Below are 21,854 nucleotides of genomic sequence, written 5' to 3' on the forward strand. Positions count from 1 at the left end.
GCAACATTAAGGCAGTTAAAAAGCAGCATTTTCATGAGGGTTCTTCTGGATACTGTTGGGCAAGAAATGCAAGAAATGCAGCTAAGCTGCTGGTAAGATGTCTCTCCTTGCCCACATTCCAGGCAGACCTATACATTACTGGCTTCAAAAAAATTTTCATCTTGTACCTAGGTAAGCTGATCTCTCAATAAAAACTGCTCTGTTACAGAATCCCTAAGATTAATTTCTATTTTTATACCAATCTCTATACTTGTCAAAGCCTAAGTTTTCAACTCCAGTATTCTGCTTACCATGCTAGACATGATGAACTTCAGTCAGGGATTTCTTTATGGAAGAGATATTGAAAATCTTGATTAAAGTCATGTGATTCTTGCAAGGGCCATTCAGCACTGTTTTTTATGTACAATAGAGAACATTTATTTTCAGAGTTCTACAAAGTCTTCTAGAGAGTGCATTGTTTACCTTGGTTCTTCTGCAAAATCTGTAGTGTCTCATTACATATAGGTTTTTTGTTTGGGTTTATATATTCTAGCTGAGTGGGCAGTAGCTATCCCTGAGATAAGATAACTACAGCCATTTTAGTTCCCAATTTCTCCTTCAACAGATAAAGTCTCCCATAGGGACACTATAAACACGTCTGTTATCTTTTGAAAACCCAGGTTATGTCCCATTCTGGCTTTGAAATAATTTGCATAAAGCATCTAGAGACACTGAAGAAGGATGTACATATTTTGTACTCAATGTAATGCACTATACACTCATGCTATGCTCTGAGTCTCAGAAAGCAAGAGCTGCACAGAAAATCTATGCAGTTGTTGTCTTTCCTATTCTTCTTTATAACTTTTCAGTAAATCTTGACATACCTTTCTTTATTTTCCAGACAATTTTCAGCCATATAAGTTGTACAAAATAATGGTACATGCATCTGATGTGTGTCAGTGTGAAAGTTTCCTAAGACATGAAAAGACTTTTGGAGTGACCCACTTTTACTCCATTGAAGGAGGTATTCCTCCCCTTTGTATTACCCCACTCCCTATGTTTTTTCTTGTTTCCTATTTGCAGAAATAAAAGGACGACTACACAAAATTTATTTTCTAGGTGACTGAACAGCTTTCTCCAGAAACATTACCTTTATTCTTAGCTGTTATGTCCTGGCAGTAAATGACCTGAATTCTGTTCCTTACTGACAAGCCCACAGAAATATTTTTATAATGTGTGACATTACCAAAAATAACAGAGTCTGAGACCCATGTGGCTCAAGTTTAAATTAAATGAGATTTTCCAATCCCAATAACATAGTGTTTGCAAGTTATTGCAAGTTGAAATGAGTATGGCTGTTGCTATTGAAGTACAATATTCATAATGATATAGTCACAATTTCTACCTAATTTGGTATCGTTTAAGATGAGGGGGTTTTACTCTATGGGATTCTGCCTTTCTCTTGCACCCTTTACATTGTATTTATAGCATCTAGAATCTGACAAGAACTCTCTCGGAAACAGCTAGGTTTCAGTCTTGTATGTCTATTGCACAGGCATTGATGCAGAACTCAAATATGTTTTTTTAAGTTCCTAGGACTGGTCCTGCTAATGTGACAATTCTGAATATAACAAAGCATTCTGCACTTGTAAAGTGGAGTGAAATAGCTGCAGAAGACCGTTTGGGCTTTCTCCAGGGATACAGGATCAGTTACACAGATTCATCAAGGAAAAACTCTCCAGGTAAGTCACCATTGCCAGAACAAAGCAGCGTCTCAGAGTCATCATAGAAAAGCTTCATTTGGACCATTAAGTCTACTGAGTAATTTACAGTTTCTGTGCAAATTGAGTGCTTTGCTCTCAAAGGTCAACTCCTAGTTAGATTTTTAATGCTCACACAAACACTTAGAATGTTCTAGGTATTATCTCAAATTAAATATTGCTATTCCCTTAAAAATTACATTTCTAAGACTAGAGCAGAATTCTCTAGGAACACTTAAAGAAAGACATACATTTTCAGTATTACGACTTCAGTCATAACACTTTTATGTTTCATTACACCTCATCCAAGATTGAGTCTGAGCCTTTCTGTAAGATATAAGACATTTTATATTTCATTTTTAAACTCAATTAGCAGTTTGTATTTCTTACCTGTTTCGAAAGATACCGTTATAAACTTAACTTTGGAAACATTATCTTAAATTGGTAGTTTTTATGTCTAAGTTTGGACTTGATAACCTTAAAGAACCGTTTCAGCCTTAACAAACTACGAATGATGAAACTTCTACACTTTGGAATAAATTAATAGTTGTGAATTCAAACCACTTGAGTTTTCAATTTTAAAAAATCCCCATATTATTTTGATAAACATTTTCTTTCTGGTCTAGAGTGGAAAGTCTCTTTGCCATAAGTGATAATACATTAACTTTGTATATACTGAATTTCAAATAGAATAGAAGACATGGTAGGGAAGATAAATATCACCTGATATTTGTGACAATTGGAGTGAGAGTAAAGTATATGATATGGGCTACTCCTAATGTTAGTTGTTACAGTCAGGATAAAAATAACTGTTCAGCATGTTAGATTTATTTTCCTCACATGAAGTATACACAGCTTTCTGTATTCATCACCCATGATGGTTGGACCCTGGCTGTATACCACAGCCACTGGATGCCAGAGCCACTCTATCCCCTCTGCAAGTGGACAGGGAAGAGGAAATGTAACAGAACATTCACAGGTTGAGATAAGGACTAGGAGAGATCACAAATTACCGTAGGGGAAAATGGACTCGACTTGGGGAAATTAATGGAATTTATTGCCAATGAAATTCAGAGCAGGATAATGACAAGTAAAACAAACCTTTAAAATACCTTTCTCCACCACTCCCTCCTTCCTGGGCTCTAGCTCTTCCCCACCAGCAGCACTGGGAGGCACAGACTGGGAGCTACAGTCAGTTCATCACAGATTGTTTCTGCCATTGCTCAGCAAGAAGAGCCCTTCTCCTGCTCCAGCATGGGTTACCTCCCATGGGAGACAGTTCTCCAACATGAGCTTCTCCAACATGAGTCCACCCCTAGGGCTACAGTTCTTCACTAATTGCTCCAGCATCCAGAGTGTTCACTTCCTCCAGGATGAAGTCCTTCAGGCACAGCCTGCTCCAGCATAGATCTCCCACAGGGTCACAAATCCTACCAGGAAACCTGCTCCAGCACGGGCTCCTCTCTCTGTGGGTCTGGAGGTCCCTGCCAGGACCCTGCTCCAGCACGAGCCTCCCACGGGTCCACAGCCCCCTCTCAGGCCTCCACCTGCTGTGGCCTGGGTCTCCTCCATGGGCTGCAAGTGGATCTCTGCATCCCCTGGGACCTCCAGGGTCTGCAGGTGGATCTCTGCATCCCCTGGGACCTCCAGGGGCTGTAGGTGGATCTCTGCATCCCCAGGGACCTCCAGGGGCTGCAGGTGGATCTCTGCATCCCCAGGGACCTCCAGGGGCTGCAGGTGGATCTCTGCATACCCAGGGACCTCCAGGGGCTGCAGGGCCACAGCTGCCTCACCATGTTCTGCACCAGGGGCTGCAGGGGAACCTCAGCTCTGATTCCTGGAGCACCTCCTGTCCCTCCTTCACCAGCTTTGGTGACTGCAGGGCTGTTCTTCTCACAAATTGTCACTCTGCTCTTATATTTGCACAGTAACATTTTTTCCTTCTTAAATCTTTTATCACAGAGGCATTACCACCATTTCTAATTGTCTCAGCCTTGGCCAGCAGCACATCCATCCTGGGGCCAGCTGGGATTGGATCTGTTGGACATGGGAAGCTTCTGGCAGCTTCTCACAGAAGCCATCCCTCTAGCACCTCTGCTACCAAAACCTCACATAAAAACCCAATACAGCCTTGGTGTGTTAAAAGCTCAGGTTTTTAACCTCTGGATTCAAAATGCACGTAAATATTTTGGAGAAATCTTATACCCATCCAAAGAACATCAGCACGGTTTGGCTTCCTCCAGATGAGCACTGGGGCATTAAAATTTTGCCTTTTCCCCAGTCAGCTACACTGACACATGCTCAGCCATGAGACTTCTAATCATCTCCTCCTAAAACCTCTTGCATTTCAGCTATTACTCTCAACTCCTCTATCACAAGTTACCATCTTACTGGACTGAAGGAAAAGACCACCTATCGTGTGCAGATTTCAGGATTCACTAATGCTGGAGAAGGACCTCTGACTCTTTCTCAATCTTTCAGCACTCCAAAATATGGTACTGTGGAACCTCTGTGCATTAGCTGGCATGAATCTTTGCTTTATGCTTTCTCTGTGCTCACTCATAAGATTTATTATTCAACCCTCAGTTACTGAGAGCAAACACAAAATTGTTCCTCTGCAAGAGGTAAACTTTGTGTCACAGAACAACTCTGCCTGTGTTTCATTATCTAGTATTCAGGGAAGCCTTAGCTAGGATTCTTCATCTCTGAAATCTTTGCTGACCTTTTTGTGCTAGCTATGTCTTAATTTATTGACAATTACTCTCTAGATTTCAGCAGTTGAAATTTCTGCCTGTGACTAGTAATGTTCAATCATCTGCTCTTGGCAAAATCCTGAGCAATCACGCAAAATTGGCTTCCTGAGCCATTAACTGCAAAAATAAAAGATTAAGTACCTTTCAATTGCTCCTAGTGTGGGTGAATACTAATCAAAGTATATTTTGCTTTCTGATAATTTAAGTACATTCTAAATAACAGGTCCTTTAGGTCACTGGCAAAAACTTGCTTTTCTCAGAAGTGCCTGGATAGGCTAAGACTCATACAATTATATTTAAAAAGTAAAAAAAACCTTAAAATCGTATAGGGTTGGCTAAACTTAGTCTTTCAAACATGTTAAATATCTCATCAGTTAAACTAAAACTAACACTGCAACAGACTTTTTTTTTGTTTGACCACAGCTTCCCTTAATTAAGATTTCTAAATAGCAAAGGAAAAGAACATGCTAAGATGGTATCAGTAACCTGTGATATTCAGAGACAGAAGTACACAAATGGTTTCTCCCCATAGCAGCTTTTTTGTATTAAGTGAAGGAGGTATAAAACCATACAACTGAATAGTCAGAAGTGTAAAGCAGAGATAAAAAAATAAGAAATTTTAAATCTTCTTCAAAATCAACAGGATTTGCACCCCTCTTCCCCCCCCCCCCCCAACTGAAAACTTTCTCCTCTCAACACAAAATATTAAAGTCTCTCCCTGGAGCTTTACTTCAGACTCTATTTCATTCATCCTACCAAATACATGCTTGGAGAGTATTCAGTTTTTCAGTAAAGTAAAAAAATTGCAGAGAGAAATTAATACAACATTTTAAAAATTCGAGGAATTACTCTGAATTTAAACATTACATTCACTATTTTTGCTCTCCCCAGACATTTCACAGGTTATTTAAACCATTAGAAGAATGTCAGGTTTCTTTGCTATAAAAAACAAATTTCAGCAACAAAGCAATTCACAGCTTTCCAAATTACTTTTTAATATTACATAGCTGTTAGGTAAAAAAAATAAAAAAATAAAAAAAAGACATTTTTGTTTTGGGGTGGGTAGGAAAAGAAAAAGCAAGTGAATTTTTTTTGCAAATATGGTTTGTCAATATCAGTAACACAATCATGAGCTGATCACACTCTACTAGCACTATTTTTAAACTTTTGATGTCTGCATCTATTAAGAAGACATCTGCACCGACTCACTCTTAATATCACAGTCAGTTTTGCTTCCTGTGTTAGCCTGAGCATTTTATCAACTTTCATTAACCTCCCAGACACTTTCTCCTCTTTAGGTAGGTGGGATATTGATAGAAAGTATCTCAAGCAAGTATTAAGAGGCAATAGGAGATGTAGGTTTGCATTTGTAGGATTGAGAAATGGCTGTTTGCAGATAAAAGATAAATCTTAAAAGGTAAAGTATGGACACCAACTAAATACAGAAACTGTGTTATTTCTATCAGGATTAGGCATGACCTCCCAAATGAACCCTAAAATAAAACAAAACCCAACCAAATGAAAAACCCCAAACAAAGAAACAAAAAGCCCCCAGAAAACAAAAACCAAAACCAACCAACCCAAAAAACACCCAGACACAAATAAATCCTGAAACAGATTAAAGGCTACTTTCACTCAAATAGTTTCTTATTAAGCTATATGTGCATGAGGGTCCTGACCTGTTAAACAAGCTAGAGCTCATGTAGGAGCATGAGGTGAAAAAAAACACGTGATAAGTTGGAGAGATAGGCAGAGAAGAGCTGTCAGAAATTCTATAAAGCCAAATGCAGGGTCCTGCACCTGGGGAGACACAACCCCAGGTACCTTGGGCTGACCTGCTGGGGTGCAGCTCTGCAGAGAAGGACCTGGGGGTCCTGGCGGACAAGGTGTCCATGAGCCAGCAGCGGGTCCTGGTGGCCAAGAAGGACAATGGGACCTTGGGGGGCATTAGGAAGAGCATTGCCAGCAGGTCATGGATGGTGATCCTGCCCCTGTACTCATCCCTGGTGAGGCCTCACCTGGAGTGCTGTGTCTGGTTCTGGGCTCCTCAGGACAAAAGAGACATGGAGCTGCTGAGGTGAGTCCAGTTGAGTGTTGCAAAGATGTTTAGGGAACGGGAACACCTTACTAGTGAGGAAAGTCTGAGAGATCTGGGCCTTTTTATCATTGAGAAGAGGCAACACAGAGGGGATCTTATCAATGTATATAAATACCCTATGGGCAAGTGTCAGGAGGATGGGGCCAGACTCTTTTCTGTGGTGCCCAACAACAAAACAAGAGGCAATGAGCATAAACTGAAACACAAGAATTTCCACCTGAACATGATGAAGAACTTCTTTACTGTGAGGATGATAGAATACGAGAACAGATTGCTCAGAGAGGCTGGGAAGTCTTCTTCCCTAGAAATACTCAAAACCTGTCTGGATGCAATCCTGTGTCACTTGCTTTAGGTGAATCTGCTTTAGCAGGGGATTAGAACAGATGATCTTCAGAGATCCTTTCCAATCCCAGCCATTCTGTGACTCTATGATACCTCAGTATCTTAAAAATATAAACCCAAAAAGCTCACACTTCCCTGAGAATATCAGGTTTAGTTTTAACTAGATTTTACTTTAATTCCAGAACATGTGTAAAGTTGGCTTTGACTTCTGTTTGAAATATTTCTCTCATGAAGTTAATAAGGTCTTTCTGTACTTAAGACCATAAATCTGATTCAAGCTTTCTGTTTCCCATCAGATAAAGGAGAACTTGAAGGTTTTGTGATTGGTCTTTGTTTCAGCATGATACTCATTCTGGTTTTTGCACCTCTCACTTGTTCTCTGATGATTAAAAGGTAAGAACATAATATTGGCTGGAGTTGTTAGCAACACTCTTGTTTTGCTTAGCTCTGACTTCATAGCACTGGGCTTTTATTGTCATAAAGGCAACACAACTCAGAAAACACACAGCACAAAAGTCACCATACTAATTTCACAGTGAGAGCAATTACAAGCCACTATAAGCTGATTAAAATGGAAAAACAAGTTTGTAAAAAAGTTGTACAACTTAGCTTTTGATTCCTTCATTTGACTACCTCCTGTCACAAACATGCCTAGAAAGAGATGAGACCATTTCTCACATTGGGAAGCATGTTATAGATATATAAATAAAGCACGTATTTGATTATTTTTATCTAAGATGTTTCTTGCAAAAACATTGCATATTAAATGTATAAAGTATGCATATATGCACATAATAATAAGAAGAAATACATGAGTGAGTAGGAACAACAGAAGATAACAAGGATGCCTGTAAGATCTGGCAATGGTCCTCTTATTTTAGGAGAAATTGTTTTCTGCAGTAATAAAGTACATATAATAATCTGAGGTACAATATCAGCAACATACACTATGACTAAAAGGTTTGCATAGTAATGTGTTCTAAAATTAATTTTCTGGCAAACTTAATTGTATACAACCACTCATGTTAGCATTTGGTGTCCTAGAACACCACCCTCCCTTTTTCTCCTCTTCACAAAGCACTGGTCTCAGAAGCTGAAAACAGAGCTGCTAAAGGACAGATGGCACAACCTGTGGCTTGAAAGCCACACAACATTACATAGCCTGCTTTAGTTTAAATTCCTGTCTTTGCCACTGGGAAACAGACTCCACATGAAGCCTCCTGTGCTCTTACCCTTTCAGATTGTATTTTAAGTTGCATCATGTCTGATACAGCAGTTTTGACAGGAACTTCTGAGACCTACATGGAAGTTTTGACCTAGAGCAAACTTCATTGTGTTCAATATAAGAACACTTCACACTTCATTGTCTGGGCCCAATAGGAAAGAACAGGAAAAAAACAAGACACAAAACAACCAGGCAGCGGGAGCTCTGTATAGCACTACAAAATAGCGCTTAAATTTTCACATTTGTTTTAATTTTGAACACTTTGAACTGAGATGAAGGGTCCCAGTGATGCCCTCATCTCAATTCCCTTCTTGATTTGTAAGAAAGGACTCACCAGCCAGCCAACCTTCCATCTTCACAGGATCAGCAAGAGATCCAGTAGTATTACAGCCACAGACCTTACCTCCAAACACAGCCTAAAAAGAGGCAAACTACCATAAAACTAATGAAGTCTAGATTTAATTTCAAAACTGGAAAATACTGAAGCCAACACTAAAGCAGAGTGATAGACTACCTAAACTCTCAGTCTCTCTTACAGTTTTGTTGAGGCTTTTTTTATGGAGGTGAGATATTGTATGTAATATGTCCCAGAATACGTCAAACTCAAAACAATCAGGAAGGAGCAGGAGTTGTGTTGATCAGAGATTCATCCAGACTACCCGTGCCATTGTGCATGGGCTGAATGCAAAAATATCTTGCTCTTCCTTTTCAGGGGAAAGGAAACTTCTAAATCAAAGCCCAGGAGCAAATACTTACTGAAACAAACTTCATCCTGTATGTCCAAAAGCCCTTGAGGAAGATGGAGGTTTTGTGGAAATAACAAATTAGATGTAGAGAAATATTATATTAAATGTACAGAAAGACACACCATTGCCAGACTTTCACAGCTCCTTTGTCATTAAACAAAGATGCTAATCATCATTAACTCAGCATTTCACTGTAGACTACCAAGATTGGTCTTGCTTTTAATTAGCATTATGATTAAATGTCTCTGTAGAACACCGTTTCTGATGGTTACAAAAATGTTAATATCTTACGTATGAACAGAAATTAATTTAGATGCATAGGAAATTTCAGTCATTTAACCTGATGTTAAATGTAAGATACTTCTTTACAGGCTGAAAATATCACACTGGCCCAGTGTACCGAGCCCAAGAAACAGCAGTGCACTCCAAGATATGGCAAGTACTCTTCTGATGGCATGAAAAAATACACAGGGGAGATTTTTGATTAATCATGATGCTAGTTACCAGTTCTTTCACACTTCACTGTAGAAAACGTCTAATAACAACAGCTTGGAAGCCAGAGTAATATTGAAAATATAGAATGGGGGGTGGTTGTTATTTAGGCATAGGCTGTATATACTTTTAAATTTAATAAAGGTCTCAGACATTTTCTGAGTACAATGTAGAACATTTTTAAAGGCGTGGTTCTTAAAAGAGCAAATCAAAGCTGAATGGGGTAGATGGAGACTAAAGAGAGAAATTCAGTTTTTATATGCAGTCAGTTTTAACCAACTCAAACTGATTATTAAGTACAAGTTATCCAGAATATAAAGTAGTGAACTGTGGCCTAATTCCAGAGGCATATTATGACAGAGGCCATGTAACGTGGTGTTTTCTGAAGTCTGCTCCTGACTCCTTAGTCCCTGCTTGCCTTTTAAGCAATCCAGGGGCTCTGACTGGCAGCTGGCAGCTGTCTGAGGAGCACCCAACAGGCACCAGCATTCAGCAGCATGCTCATGTCTTGGCCACATCTTTCCCATATGTTTTGGTAAGTATACCTAAATTTCAGCACTAAAGAAGCAGGGAAATCAGCTGTTAGGAAAAAATACAGCTACTAGCTGTACTAGAAGCAGCTGCTAGAGACCACATTATCCACTTTTGCCGATTAGTGGATTTATTTGTATCTTCACCTTTATGCCTTCCCCCTTTTAATAAGATTTCTGCTGCAGTTTTGGTATCTATGTCAATCATAGATCATCCAATCTGATACTCAAAGTCCCCATTTTAGAGCACCTAAGTTTATCTCTTAAGTCTCAGACCACCTATGATTGTGTTTTTGTAGCAGGAGTTAGTACTGTTTTCCTTGATAAATCTCTTTTTCTGGAAGACTTGAACATAATTTGGCACTTGACAATCCAGTAGTTTCTCTCATGAGCTTTAACAAGCAGACTTCTATCTTGCCAAATTGTGGGCATTAGCAAGTAAGTATCAAGCCAGACACTGTCCTGAGCTGGGATACAGAGTGAAATAATCAGAAAGAACATTTCAGAAGACCCTGATAGTCTGCTGATAATCAGAAGTTTTGCTGAACATCAGCATTGCTTCCTGCAACAGAGCAAGTATGGATTTTTGTATTACAGGTCAGGACTTCCTCTGCTGTTTTCTTCCTTTATTCCACCTAAATATAGATAAAGAAGGTATGAGATCAGAGCTGTCATCAGGTAGTCATTTTGCAATGAAGGATTGCAAGTGAAATACACTGAGACTGCATGCAACAGAAAGGACAAGTAGCTTTTATGAACCACAGTGCCATTTTGACATAAAATGCTTGAAAGCAAAATACTTGAATTTAAAATGCCTTTAGCTTTTCCTGCAGAGGAAATGCAACTGCCAAAGGAAATGAAGTCTGTATTAACCATGCCTGGTAGAGTATAATATAATGTTGATAATATGTCAGACACAGAAATACCAGATACCAGATAATGGTTTGGGAGAAAGCAGAAGAAGCACTATGTCAAGAGAAGTACAATAAACAGCTTACCACATATGTTGTCTAGAAGTAATTTGGTATTCTGAACAATTAATGAACTGTGGAGAAAGTTATTCCCCAAACAGGCATGGCAAGACAGAGGCAGGGAGCAAATTTTGCCATATTCTGTACATTCATTAGGTTTCTAGCTGTTCCAAGATTGAGGTGCAGCAGTTTATTTGAGCAACTTAGCAACTCTTGACAAAAACACAAAAATAATCCCAAAAGGTGGCAAGAGGTCTTGTTGTCCAGACAGGGGATTATTTAACAAAATATAAGTCAGTGATATATCCCATGGCACAGAGCAGCAGGCAGAACTGCAGACACTCTCATTTATAGAGACCAGGAAAATGAACAATGGAGAACTAAAATGTCGGTCAGTCACCCAAACCAGTCCCTGTTCTTCACATATAGGCAAGGTTCTTCGAAAATGCTTCTCCTTCTTCACATATTGCCTCTCTCATACAGAATCATGCTATGCTGTTTAGAAAAGATCTCAAGTCCATAACCATTAACCACCACCACTGTGTTCACCACTAATCCATGTCCCCAGGTGACACACGTAGACGTTTTCCAAACACTTTCAGGGATGGTGAATCCATCACATCCCTGCACAGCCTGACCACCCTTTTAGAGAAGAAATGCTTCCTAATATCCAACCTAAACCTTTCCTGGTGCAACTTGAGGCCATTTCCTCTCATCTTGTCGTTTGTTACCCAGGCAAACAGTCCAACCCTCACCTGGCTACAACCTCCTTTCAGACAGCTGTAGGGAGTGATAAGGTCTCTCCTGAGCCTCCTTTTCTCCAGGATAAACACCCCCAGCTCCCTCAGCTGCTCCTCACAGCACTTGTGCTCCAGAGCCTGCCCCAGCTCCCCTGCCCTTCTCTGGACTCACTCCAGCCCCTCAGTGTCTTTCCTGCAGTCAGGGCCCAGAACTGGACACAGCACTCCAGGTGTGGCCTCACCAGTGCCCAGGACAGGGGGACAATCCCTGCCCTGCTCCTGCTGGCCACACTATTGCTGAGCCAGGCCAGGATGCCATTGGCCTTCTTGGCCACCTGGGCACAGCCTGGCTCACGTTCAGCTGCTGCCACCAGCACCCCCAGGTCCTTTCCAGCCACTCTGCCCCAGCCTGTGGAGCTGCCTGGGGTTGTTGTGACCCAAGGGCAGGACCCAGCTCTGGGCCTGGTTGAACCTCACACCATTGGCCTCAGCCCATGATCCAGCCTGTCCAGATCCCTCTGCAGAGCCTTCCTGCCCTCCAGCAGATCTGCACTCCCACCCAGCTTGGTGTCACTGCAAACTGACTGAGGGTGCACCCCATGAGATCATCAGTGAGGATTGCTAAACAGTACTGAGCTGTGGGGAGCAGCACCTGTGACCAGCCATCAGCTGGATGTAACTCCACTCACCACCACCCTCTGGGCCTGGCCACCCAGGCAGGTTTTTACCCCGTGAACAGTGCACCTGTCTAAGCCAGGAGCAGCCTGTTTATCCAGGAGAATTCTGTGGGAAATAGTACGACAGGCTTTACTGAAGTCCATGTAGACATAAAACCTATCTTAGATTCAGTAGCTTTGGAATTTGGGCTGCTCTTCATAAAAAATATGATAACGAAGGTACATACCATACAGATCTTTATTCAAAACAAGGCAGAAGTTAACCATGCAGTGATGTCTACTTATCCATTACAAGAGAAAAATAGAGATATTTTATTTGGTATTGCTGAGACTTCAAAAAACAACATTCTCATTTCCTGGTCAGATCACAAATTGTAAGAAGAAAGAAAATAAAAAACACAACACACTAACTTATTTCTTGCAAAAATAAAAAAACAATGCAAACAATTCCAGAGCAAGTGGGGGCAGGGGGGAGAAGGAAGGAAAAAAATCTAATAGCTATACCAGCCTGCCCATAATTTAAAAAATATTACAGCAAATATGGTCAAACACGGGACAATCTAGGTGGACAATATGGAAACTTGGTGTTACAAACTGTTCTCCATTTAACCATCCAAAATTTGCAAAAACTTGTTAACCAGGTATGCTCAGATCACAACACCGCATGAAGTTTAATAACAAACTGTTCATAGCAGCTGACAGCTTAATCTTGTCTGGCTGCTGTTCAAGTTCCTGCCTTTTTATAGTAATATATTTGCTAAATATTTTAAAAGCTGTGTTCTCAGAACAGCACATTTTTATCACCACTTTTGATCCCAAGTAAACATAAAAGCAAGAAAAATTTTGATTAAATACTATGGGACTGGAGATGGTCCTTTAAATTACAGAAATAAGTATTCTTATTCATATTTCTAGAACCAAAGATGAGATAAAATTAATTAGCATATTATTATTTTTCCTTGCTTTGTCTCACAGACTTATTGGAAACCTGCCTCAAGGTCACTGCTTCAAGCACTGTCAGACAACGATACCACCAGCCTTTTTGTCATAGAGCATGAGCCAAAGGCTCCTCTGATGCTAGACCTCCTCACAGATGGTGGAGAAGACCGCAAGCATGACATCTGCCAGTCAGGAAAACCCAGCAACAACACAGACATGAGCCCAAGGACTGAAGAAATCCCTGCAGAAGCAGTTACAAGTGAAGAAGACACCATTTCCATTGAAGTACCATTCTTGAGTGACTATGCCAGCATGGAGTTTAGTCAGAAAGCCCTGATGAGCCTGGCTGTGAGCATGCCTGAAAGAACTGCTCATCCTCATCTGGAAATGGAACTAAGCAGTAAGCCAGCACAAACTGTGCATGAGGTTTTGTTTTCTTCCCAGGACTACCTTAAACAAAGCCAGGTGGTACTTTTGCCATCTGGACCAAATTTCATGGGACAAGCCAATTAAATCTGGAGCATCTTCACTATTTTCCTTACCATGGAATCAAGTTCTAAATCTTGTTATACTTCAGTGGTGCCACTGGGACCATATGGGAGAGTGAGCTTGTGACAATAGTTATCTCCACTATGGTAAGTTTCCTTGGTGAAGTAGACTGATTATAAGATCAGATTAGCTATTTCACCACAGTCATTCAGTGGAAAGTCCCACCATCTTCACACAGGCAAAACTTTCAGGGACTTATATGAAAAATCTTTCAGTAAAGTACCTCTTGCTTGGTATTTTTTCCCAGGGTACTCAGGAGTCATTCAAGGCTTCTGTACTCACTATGACCAGTTTCAGATTTCTGATTTTCAAATCTCATGAGTTCTTCAGCAAAAAAAATTCCAGCAAAAGTATCTACCACTCCAAAGAAGCTCTCCAGTTTGTCAAAGCTAGCTGAAGAAATCAGTGCGTATCTCTCAAATTAGGAATGGAAAGTTTGTTTATTGATCTATATAAAACACCATAAATGCTTTACATTCTAGAACTTTACAACTTTAGTCATTGTAGCTAAATAGTTCTGTGTAAGTGAAGATGATAATAAGTTTCATTAACAGTTTTGGAGTCATTACTTGCATTAAATTAAGGCTATTTCCTCCTACAATTACCTACACATTCAGAAAAAAACATCCATAGTTGGTGATGAGGTGTAGGTGTAGATATGTTTTCACATTGCAATGACAATAACTGTTAAACAGACTTCAGGAGCTGAACAGATATTTCAAGCCATACCTCCAAAGACTGCATGGAATAGGAGCCACTGGAATACAGGGGGAAAAAAGTCTTCCTCAATATGCTTTCTATGCAACTCCATCAGGTATCTCCACAATGCAAGGAGTCTGAACCATTTTCTGGCTTACAAGAGTTACTCAGTCATGAACTTTGCAGGCATTAATGATCTGCACTTATTGTAGAGGACCCAGTTTATTTTTGTTGTCTCAAGTTGAAGGAGTAGTTTATTAAAATTGCTTTGTGGAGAAAGAAAGAAAGCAATCACCTGTATTGTAAGCACCAGAGAATCCACAGATGGACATTTTTTAAATGTCTCAGTAAAAGAGAAGGTGAAGGATGACTGGCATGCACACAAATATTTCCGCCCATATTAAGCAGTGTGAATTATAGAACAGCCACGGTTGCAAAAACTCAGATATTCCATATCCCCATTTCATTGATTTAGTGAGAATGCACAACAAAACCTAGTTTATTCATTTTCCTTATTTATATTCACTCTCTCTTTAGCTACATCTCTCTATATCTCTTAAGACTGCCAGGAACAAACCTGTATTTCACTGTGGGTTATGCACTGTTTTGTTTCTTAGCACTTAAAATTCATTGCTCTTCCACAAAGCAATGTGCACTCGTGGTTGTTAAATCTCATAATTTAAACAAGGGGTAAGAGAAGCACTCCATAGAATTCACACAAGTTTGGGCAGTCTTTTATATATCTTTCTTCTTTCTTTGAACTTTAATCTGGTGGCTTTGCCTGATTTGAATTTAAGAGAATGCAAATGATCCTGCTATTGAAGCTATTGGAGCTATTGGAGTGGAGATATTTTTACTTGTAATATCTAGTAGTGGTGTTGAAATGCTGTTCCAGACAATGAAGTCCTGAAATATAATCTTTATCAAGTAGCCATAATTTGTCCATTTCCAGAATATAAGAGTTATCAATGCTCCTTATTTACAGCATTTATTTCATTTCTGGTCGAAGAAACTTATTTTCCTGGTGCAGTTTGTACCTGCAATAGCTTTACTCATTCCTTTAAACACTGAATTCCTCTTTTCTTACTCTGCACCTACCAAACCAATACGTATTATGCATAAAGTATGTGTAAGTAGGTAGAACGAAACCAAAGGCTTGCAAGCAGTTCTAGTATATGAAACAGCCTTGATAATGAATCTTAACACATAGCTTGGGCTTTTAACCTGGTGATTATCAACTCCACTGCAATATCCATTGCATGACAGCTTGCTAAAGAAAATTCACATAGCAGAACAGGATAATTGTACTAGAAGCACCCATGGATATTAAATAGAAGGTATAGATGTATTCTACTTTCAGTTATAAAGCTCACAATATTGATCTCATTAAAGCAATATTTGCACAATGTCTGTAAACAGTACATTTGGGAGAATAAGAGATACATGAAAAATCCTGGTGTGGAGATTAGGTATTAATTAAGAACTCCTCCCATCGTGTTGTATCCTTTGACAGCAAAGAAAGAACATTTTATGTGGAGAGAAATAGAAGAATACATTTGCTAAATAGTTTAATGCAGCCAAAAAGGAAGTTTAGTTGGAATAATGTACTTACTCTGGGACACAGGATTAGGAGATATACATACCATGCTCAGGTCTTCAGGTTAGGGAAAAATAGATTTCTCTGGGTTTGTTTTTTTATTTTTTTTTTTGGTTGGCTCTTCTGTGGAGATTTTTAGTTCAGTTAGAAGGGTCCTACAACAATCGTCTAGTTGCATTTCCTGACGTCTTCAGGCAGTTTAAGAAAATGTGTGCATATACTGGTGTATTGTGACTGCAGCAGCTTTCCTATATGGATAAACATGTAAGATAGTTCATTCCATGTGCAATAGTACTGTTCAAGTGGTTTATGTAGTGTTCTTAGTTTCAATATATGTTATGTTAAGTGAAATTGCAGATACAAAAGCTCAGGACCACAAAAGACAAAGTATTTTATAATTATTTTTTTTCCTTTTTTTCACAGTCAGCATAGCTCTGGATGACCACTGTCAGCATTAGTGAGAATTTAGACATGGTAAAAGCTTAGACAACTGTAGACCTGGAGGCACATCAGCATAGTGATTGATAGCATGGGATATAATACTGCAAGGTTACAGAACTTCAGCATTCTATATTTACAAAGAAAGGAAAGTAATACTCAGTCTCTAATATAGTACAAAGTTAGGTTAGTACACATGTATTTTTCTGGTATCCAGAGTAGATGTTTTTTTTTCTTGTATGGACATGAAGATTTTTTAATATTTTTTGTTGTTGTTGTTATATTTTTTATTTAGTGCTTAAAGTCAGACTACAGTGCAGTAGCTAGCTCTCAAAATTAACACTATGTCAGAGACAAAACAAGCAAGTTCTCACTCTGGAACAGGAGATTGCAGCAACCATAGTATTGTAGAGATTTATTATGTATTAGTTAACAAATGAATAATAATATCTACCAAATATCTAAGAATTGCCCCATAATGTAAACCTCTGAGGTACTGTGACAACCCTTAAAGCTACTTTTATGGCACTATAGTATCTCCACCCAAGCAGAGTTGTCTGGAAAGCAGAGAACACAGGGGCATCCTATCAACCCAAGTCAGCTGCAGTTATTGCTACAAAAATTGTCAAATAATGAAGCATTCATGAAAGACCTCTAGTTACAGAAGATAATCTTGACTGTGTGTCACAGGCTCTTGGTTTGCTTGTTTCTCTCTCTCAGTGTCACTGTGTGTCTGCTGCCTGAATGATGTTAAATGTGTTCTGGTACAATGCTGATGGAATTTGTATCAACCTGGGTAATAAAACCTGTGACAGCTTACACCACTCACTTCTGAGCACTGTTTATAGAAGACTGCTAAGACAAATCACTCCATGCCAGTGTTGTTGAGATGGGAATAATCTTATCCTCATACCTATTTAATTCTACAGCAGAAGCACCATTTTGACAAGAAAACTGAAATAAACCTGCTGTGCTAGAAATGGTCATTCCCATTACCCATCCTCAGAGACCCCTCCAGTGCTTCACAGAAACGCAGGATCACTGAGGTTGGAAAAGACTTTTAGGACTGAGTCCAACAGCACACCTAAGACTGCCAAGCCCACCACTAGACTAGATCCTTAAGTGCCTCCTCAGATGGTGACTTAATCAGTTCCCTGGGTAGTGTGTTCCAAGGCTTCACAACTCTGCTTGTGAAGAAATGTTCCTAAATGTTCAATCTAAACCTCCCCTGGTGCAACTTGGGGCCATATCCTCTCATCCTGTCACTTCTTACCTGTGAGAATATACTGACCCTCATCTCACTGCAGCATCCTCTCAGGCAGTTGTAGAGAGTGATTAGATCCCTTTCCTGAGCCTCCTTCTCTCCAGGCTAAACATCCTCAGCTCCCTCAGTCACCTCTTGTAGGCCCTATGCTCTAACTTCCTTCCACAAAGCCTTCCTCAGGCAAACTGGGCTTATTACCATGAAAAAGTAATACCCATGAAGGAAGTAATCTGGATTTGTTGAAGTGGTAGACACAGGAAGGACAAAGAAAAGTCCTGAAGAATGACAGGCAAAGCTACAGCCAGCACTGAGAGGGAAACAGATTAAATGGGTTCAGGTCCTTACTGGAGACACTGGGGCCTAGGCAAGCTGGAGAGTAGTAAACATGCTATTTTACATGAAAAATTACAGGCTGCAGCCAGTTTTTCATTGATTGCTAGCACAGAAGTGGATAACAGAACAATAAAGCTCTTACAGGTATCCTCTGGCCTTTCCCAAACAGTAATTTGGGGCCAGGCCCAGAGAGTGGTGCTGAATGCTGCTGCACCCAGCTGGGGATCAGTCACTAGCAGTGTCCCCCAGGGTTCTGTGCTGGGGTCAGTTCTATTTAGTGTCTTTTCCAGTGATCTGGATGAGGGGACTGAGCCTACCACAGCAAATTAGCAGATGACACCAAGTTGGGTGTGAGTGATCAACAACCTGGAGGGTAGAAGGGCTCTGCAGAGGGGTCTGGACAGGCTGGATAGATGGGCCGAGTCCAGCAATATGAGGTTTAACAAGACCAAGTGCCAGGTCCTGCACTTTGGCCACAGCAATCGCCTGCAGTGCTACAGGCTGGGGACAGAGTGGCTGGACAGCTGCCAGGCAGAAAGGGACCTGGGGGTGCTGGTGACAGCAGCTGAACATGAGCCAGGCTGTGCCCAGGTGGCCAAGAAGGCCAATGGCATCCTGGCCTGGCTCAGCAATAGTGTGGCCAGCAGGAGCAGGGCAGGGATTGTCCCCCTGTCCTGGGCACTGGTGAGGCCACACCTCAAATCCTGTGTCCCGTTCTGTGCCCCTCAGTTTATAGGGAGGATGTTGAGGTGCTGGACCATCAAGTCCAGTGAGGGGCAGCAAGGCTGGTGAAGGGTCTGGAGCACAAGTCCTGTGAGGAGCAGTTGAGGGAGCTGGGGGTGTTTATCCTGGAGAAAAGGAGGCTCAGGAGAGACCTTATCACTCCCTGATCACTTCCAGCTGTCTGAAAGGATGCTGTAGCCAGGTGAGGGTTGGTCTTTTCTCCTGGAAAACCACTGACAGAACAAAAGGACACAGCCCTAAGCTGTGCCAGAGGATAATGAGGCAACTAGAAAAGAATTCTTCATAGAAAAAGAAATCGGGCCCTGCAATGGGCTGTCAAGGCAGGTGGTGAGTTGAGATCCCTCAAGGTGTTTAGAAAAAGGCTGGATGTGGCAGTCAGTGCCATGGTTTATTTCATAAGGTGTGTTAGGTCATAGGTTGGACTTGATCTCCAAGGTCTTTTTCAACCTACTTCTTTCTGTGGTTCTCTAATTGCTACTGTTAAACTTCGCTGGTAGTGGTTCAAGCCAAGGTACTCAGCAATCAGCAACCATTTCCTTTCTTCTGAGCTGTAATTAAATAACCATTCTAGCATTCATTTCATGCATATAGCTACTGGGTATCACCAGAATCAGGATCCATGAGACACAATAATGCCCTTTTGGCATTACAGCTGTGGTTGCATTTTCAGTATCTGGTGGTTTAGTGGGTTACACAGTCAACTTGGCCACTGTGACTCCTGTGTGCTATTTTCAAGCGCTACCTACTCACTTTTGGAAAGAAAGCTACATGTGTTTCTGCAACTTAATTATCACAGCTGTGTCAAAGAAGCTGTAATTGCCGATGCCCACACAACATACACAGATGAGCTATTTATCTAGGTAAAGACTTTTCAACACAACACGGGTCAGAACCTTACAGTTTAAAAAGGAATAGCATTTAGTCACGTTGAAATTATAACTAGTTATGCTGGGTCATATGAATGTTCTTCCAATGCTGTAAAGTATTTATGAAAAAGATAAAATTTACAGTGGATGCAGTGGCTCAATGAAAATGAACATTACTATTAAGGATCCCACTATGAAAAAGAATACAAATATTTCCATTAATAACTAAGAGATTTTGTGGATGTCGAGAAAAGCCCTAGCTCCAAAACCAGTTATAATAGTCCAGTAGCATGTGCTTCTATTCACTTTATTTCAATGTTCATTCACCTTCATCAGAAGACCCTCTGGATTTCACAAAAATGAGTAAGAAAAGCAGAAGTGTGGTAGCATACTTGAATTCACCTTATATAGTCTGTACCTCCATTGGAATGCTTGAAGAGCATGCAGTTCCAAAAGGGGTTGTGTATGTACTCATAAATCCATTATACAATTGCTTTGAAGACATTTGCTCTAAGAACATTTCTTACTCTGATATTTTTTAAGCATCAGAGCTTCTCCCCTCTGTTTCCATATTTGTCTATTTGCAGCTGCAGCGTTGCAGAGAACTTTTTAAAGTCCTCAATCCACCAAGTATTTTACTGATAAATAGTCAGCCTGTTTAGTTTGTAATACTCTCTGTGACTCATTTTCTGCTCTCCAGACCTGATGAAAGGACCTGATTCTAGGACACGGAGAAATAGCACTGAAGACCTACTCACAAGCACAAAAGAACATATTTTTCAACTTCTAAGGACAGTTACGTTTTGGGTTTGTTTGTTGTTTGGTTTGGGTTTTTTGGGTTTTTCATTTCAGTATTTTTTAATAATATTGGTTGGTTATTTGAAAGCTCCAAGGGGCAAAAAGGATGGATGCAGAGAACAAAAGATGAAACACACACTGGTTATTTATCTTCACATCCCTACACTTGCATTGTCTATCCGTCCAGCAGCCCAATATGTCTTGTAAATGCAAGCAGCTGTGCTGCTCAGGTGGCCCAGTTTTGCACACTGGCATCATGGTACTCTGCCTAATGCCATGCTACAGAATCCAACTTTACAGTTCCCTTTCCTTTTCTTCACTGGCAAAACTCATTGCAATCATAAACTGCACTGCAGCAAAGACTGCAGAGCTCTGATTTACTTCATTTTCTCCTCACTCAGATTAAATAAAAGCACCTTCCTGCTGTCAGGCATTCTAATTTGCCTTTCTCCCTCCAAAAGAAATAGTTCAAACTACATTCCATCAATTAATTAGTGTTAAAGACAAACCTCCAACATACATCAGCCTTAGTCCCCGAATGTCGGTCCAAGGCACCAGATAATGAACTGAGCATAACACAGAAGTCAAAACAAACGTATTTCAGATATGACTAAAAAGGCCCTGCCACCTGTACATGGAGTATCTCCTGTTAAATGTGTACATAGGTACATCACTTTTCAGTGGATTTCAGCAGATTACTACTGAATTAGAGTACAGAATTAGCAGTGATAGAGTACTAAAAATAGTGGTGCTTTGCAGTAGTCTTGCAACAAATCCTGTAGCACACTCAGTATCTAAATATGCAGTATTTCAAACACTACCTGAAATCTTACTGTGATAGCTCAGGAAGGGGTGCTCCTGCACTGAGTTTTATACTGCAGGGCAGCATAGCCCAGTTTCCAGAAGATGCTTTTCCTACATCAGCTGTCACATGCTTTCTGACATCCCAGGACTGATTCCGGCTTAAAATTATTTGTTTCTCCACCGTAATCCCCTCAGCAATCCTTCAGGGGCTTGGAGTTTTCTTGCAAACCTCCTTTCTTGGGTCACACAGCTAGCCTGTGTTCTCAGCAATAAGGGTAACACCTTAAAAATAATGTACTGCTACAGCAAACCCAAGACTGTGACCTGGAAGTTTTTGTTAAGTGATACATAGAACCATCTTTAAAGAGGATTTCTAGTTTGATTCAAAGTATCATACTGGAAAAGGTGTCTTTTTAAAGCAGCACAGTACAAAAGCAAGAACATCGTGAGCTTTCTGAAAAGCTTGGGGTTATAAATTCAGAGTAATAAAGCTAAGTTTCTGTACAAGCA

General features: G+C 40.4%; 1 protein-coding gene across 2 annotated transcripts in view; it reads left to right on the plus strand.

Moving 5' to 3' along the window:
- The window catches only part of LOC111940906 (interleukin-6 receptor subunit beta-like), a 33,700-nt gene extending 16,337 nt beyond the window's left edge, over positions 1-17,363 (plus strand). For both annotated transcript variants that reach the window (XM_086869410.1, XM_023943795.2), the window contains 6 exons: positions 881-1,003; positions 1,569-1,721; positions 4,091-4,234; positions 7,229-7,325; positions 9,275-9,338; positions 13,289-17,363. In XM_086869410.1, coding sequence (XP_086725536.1) covers positions 881-1,003; positions 1,569-1,721; positions 4,091-4,234; positions 7,229-7,325; positions 9,275-9,338; positions 13,289-13,765 — 1,058 coding nt within the window. In that variant the 3' untranslated portion in view covers positions 13,766-17,363. The remainder of the gene's footprint in view (positions 1-880; positions 1,004-1,568; positions 1,722-4,090; positions 4,235-7,228; positions 7,326-9,274; positions 9,339-13,288) is intronic.
- The last annotated feature ends 4,491 nt before the right edge of the window (positions 17,364-21,854 follow it).

This window comes from Cyanistes caeruleus, chromosome Z (assembly GCF_971803275.1).
Source record: "Cyanistes caeruleus chromosome Z, bCyaCae1.hap1.1, whole genome shotgun sequence".
NCBI lineage: Eukaryota > Metazoa > Chordata > Aves > Passeriformes > Paridae > Cyanistes > Cyanistes caeruleus.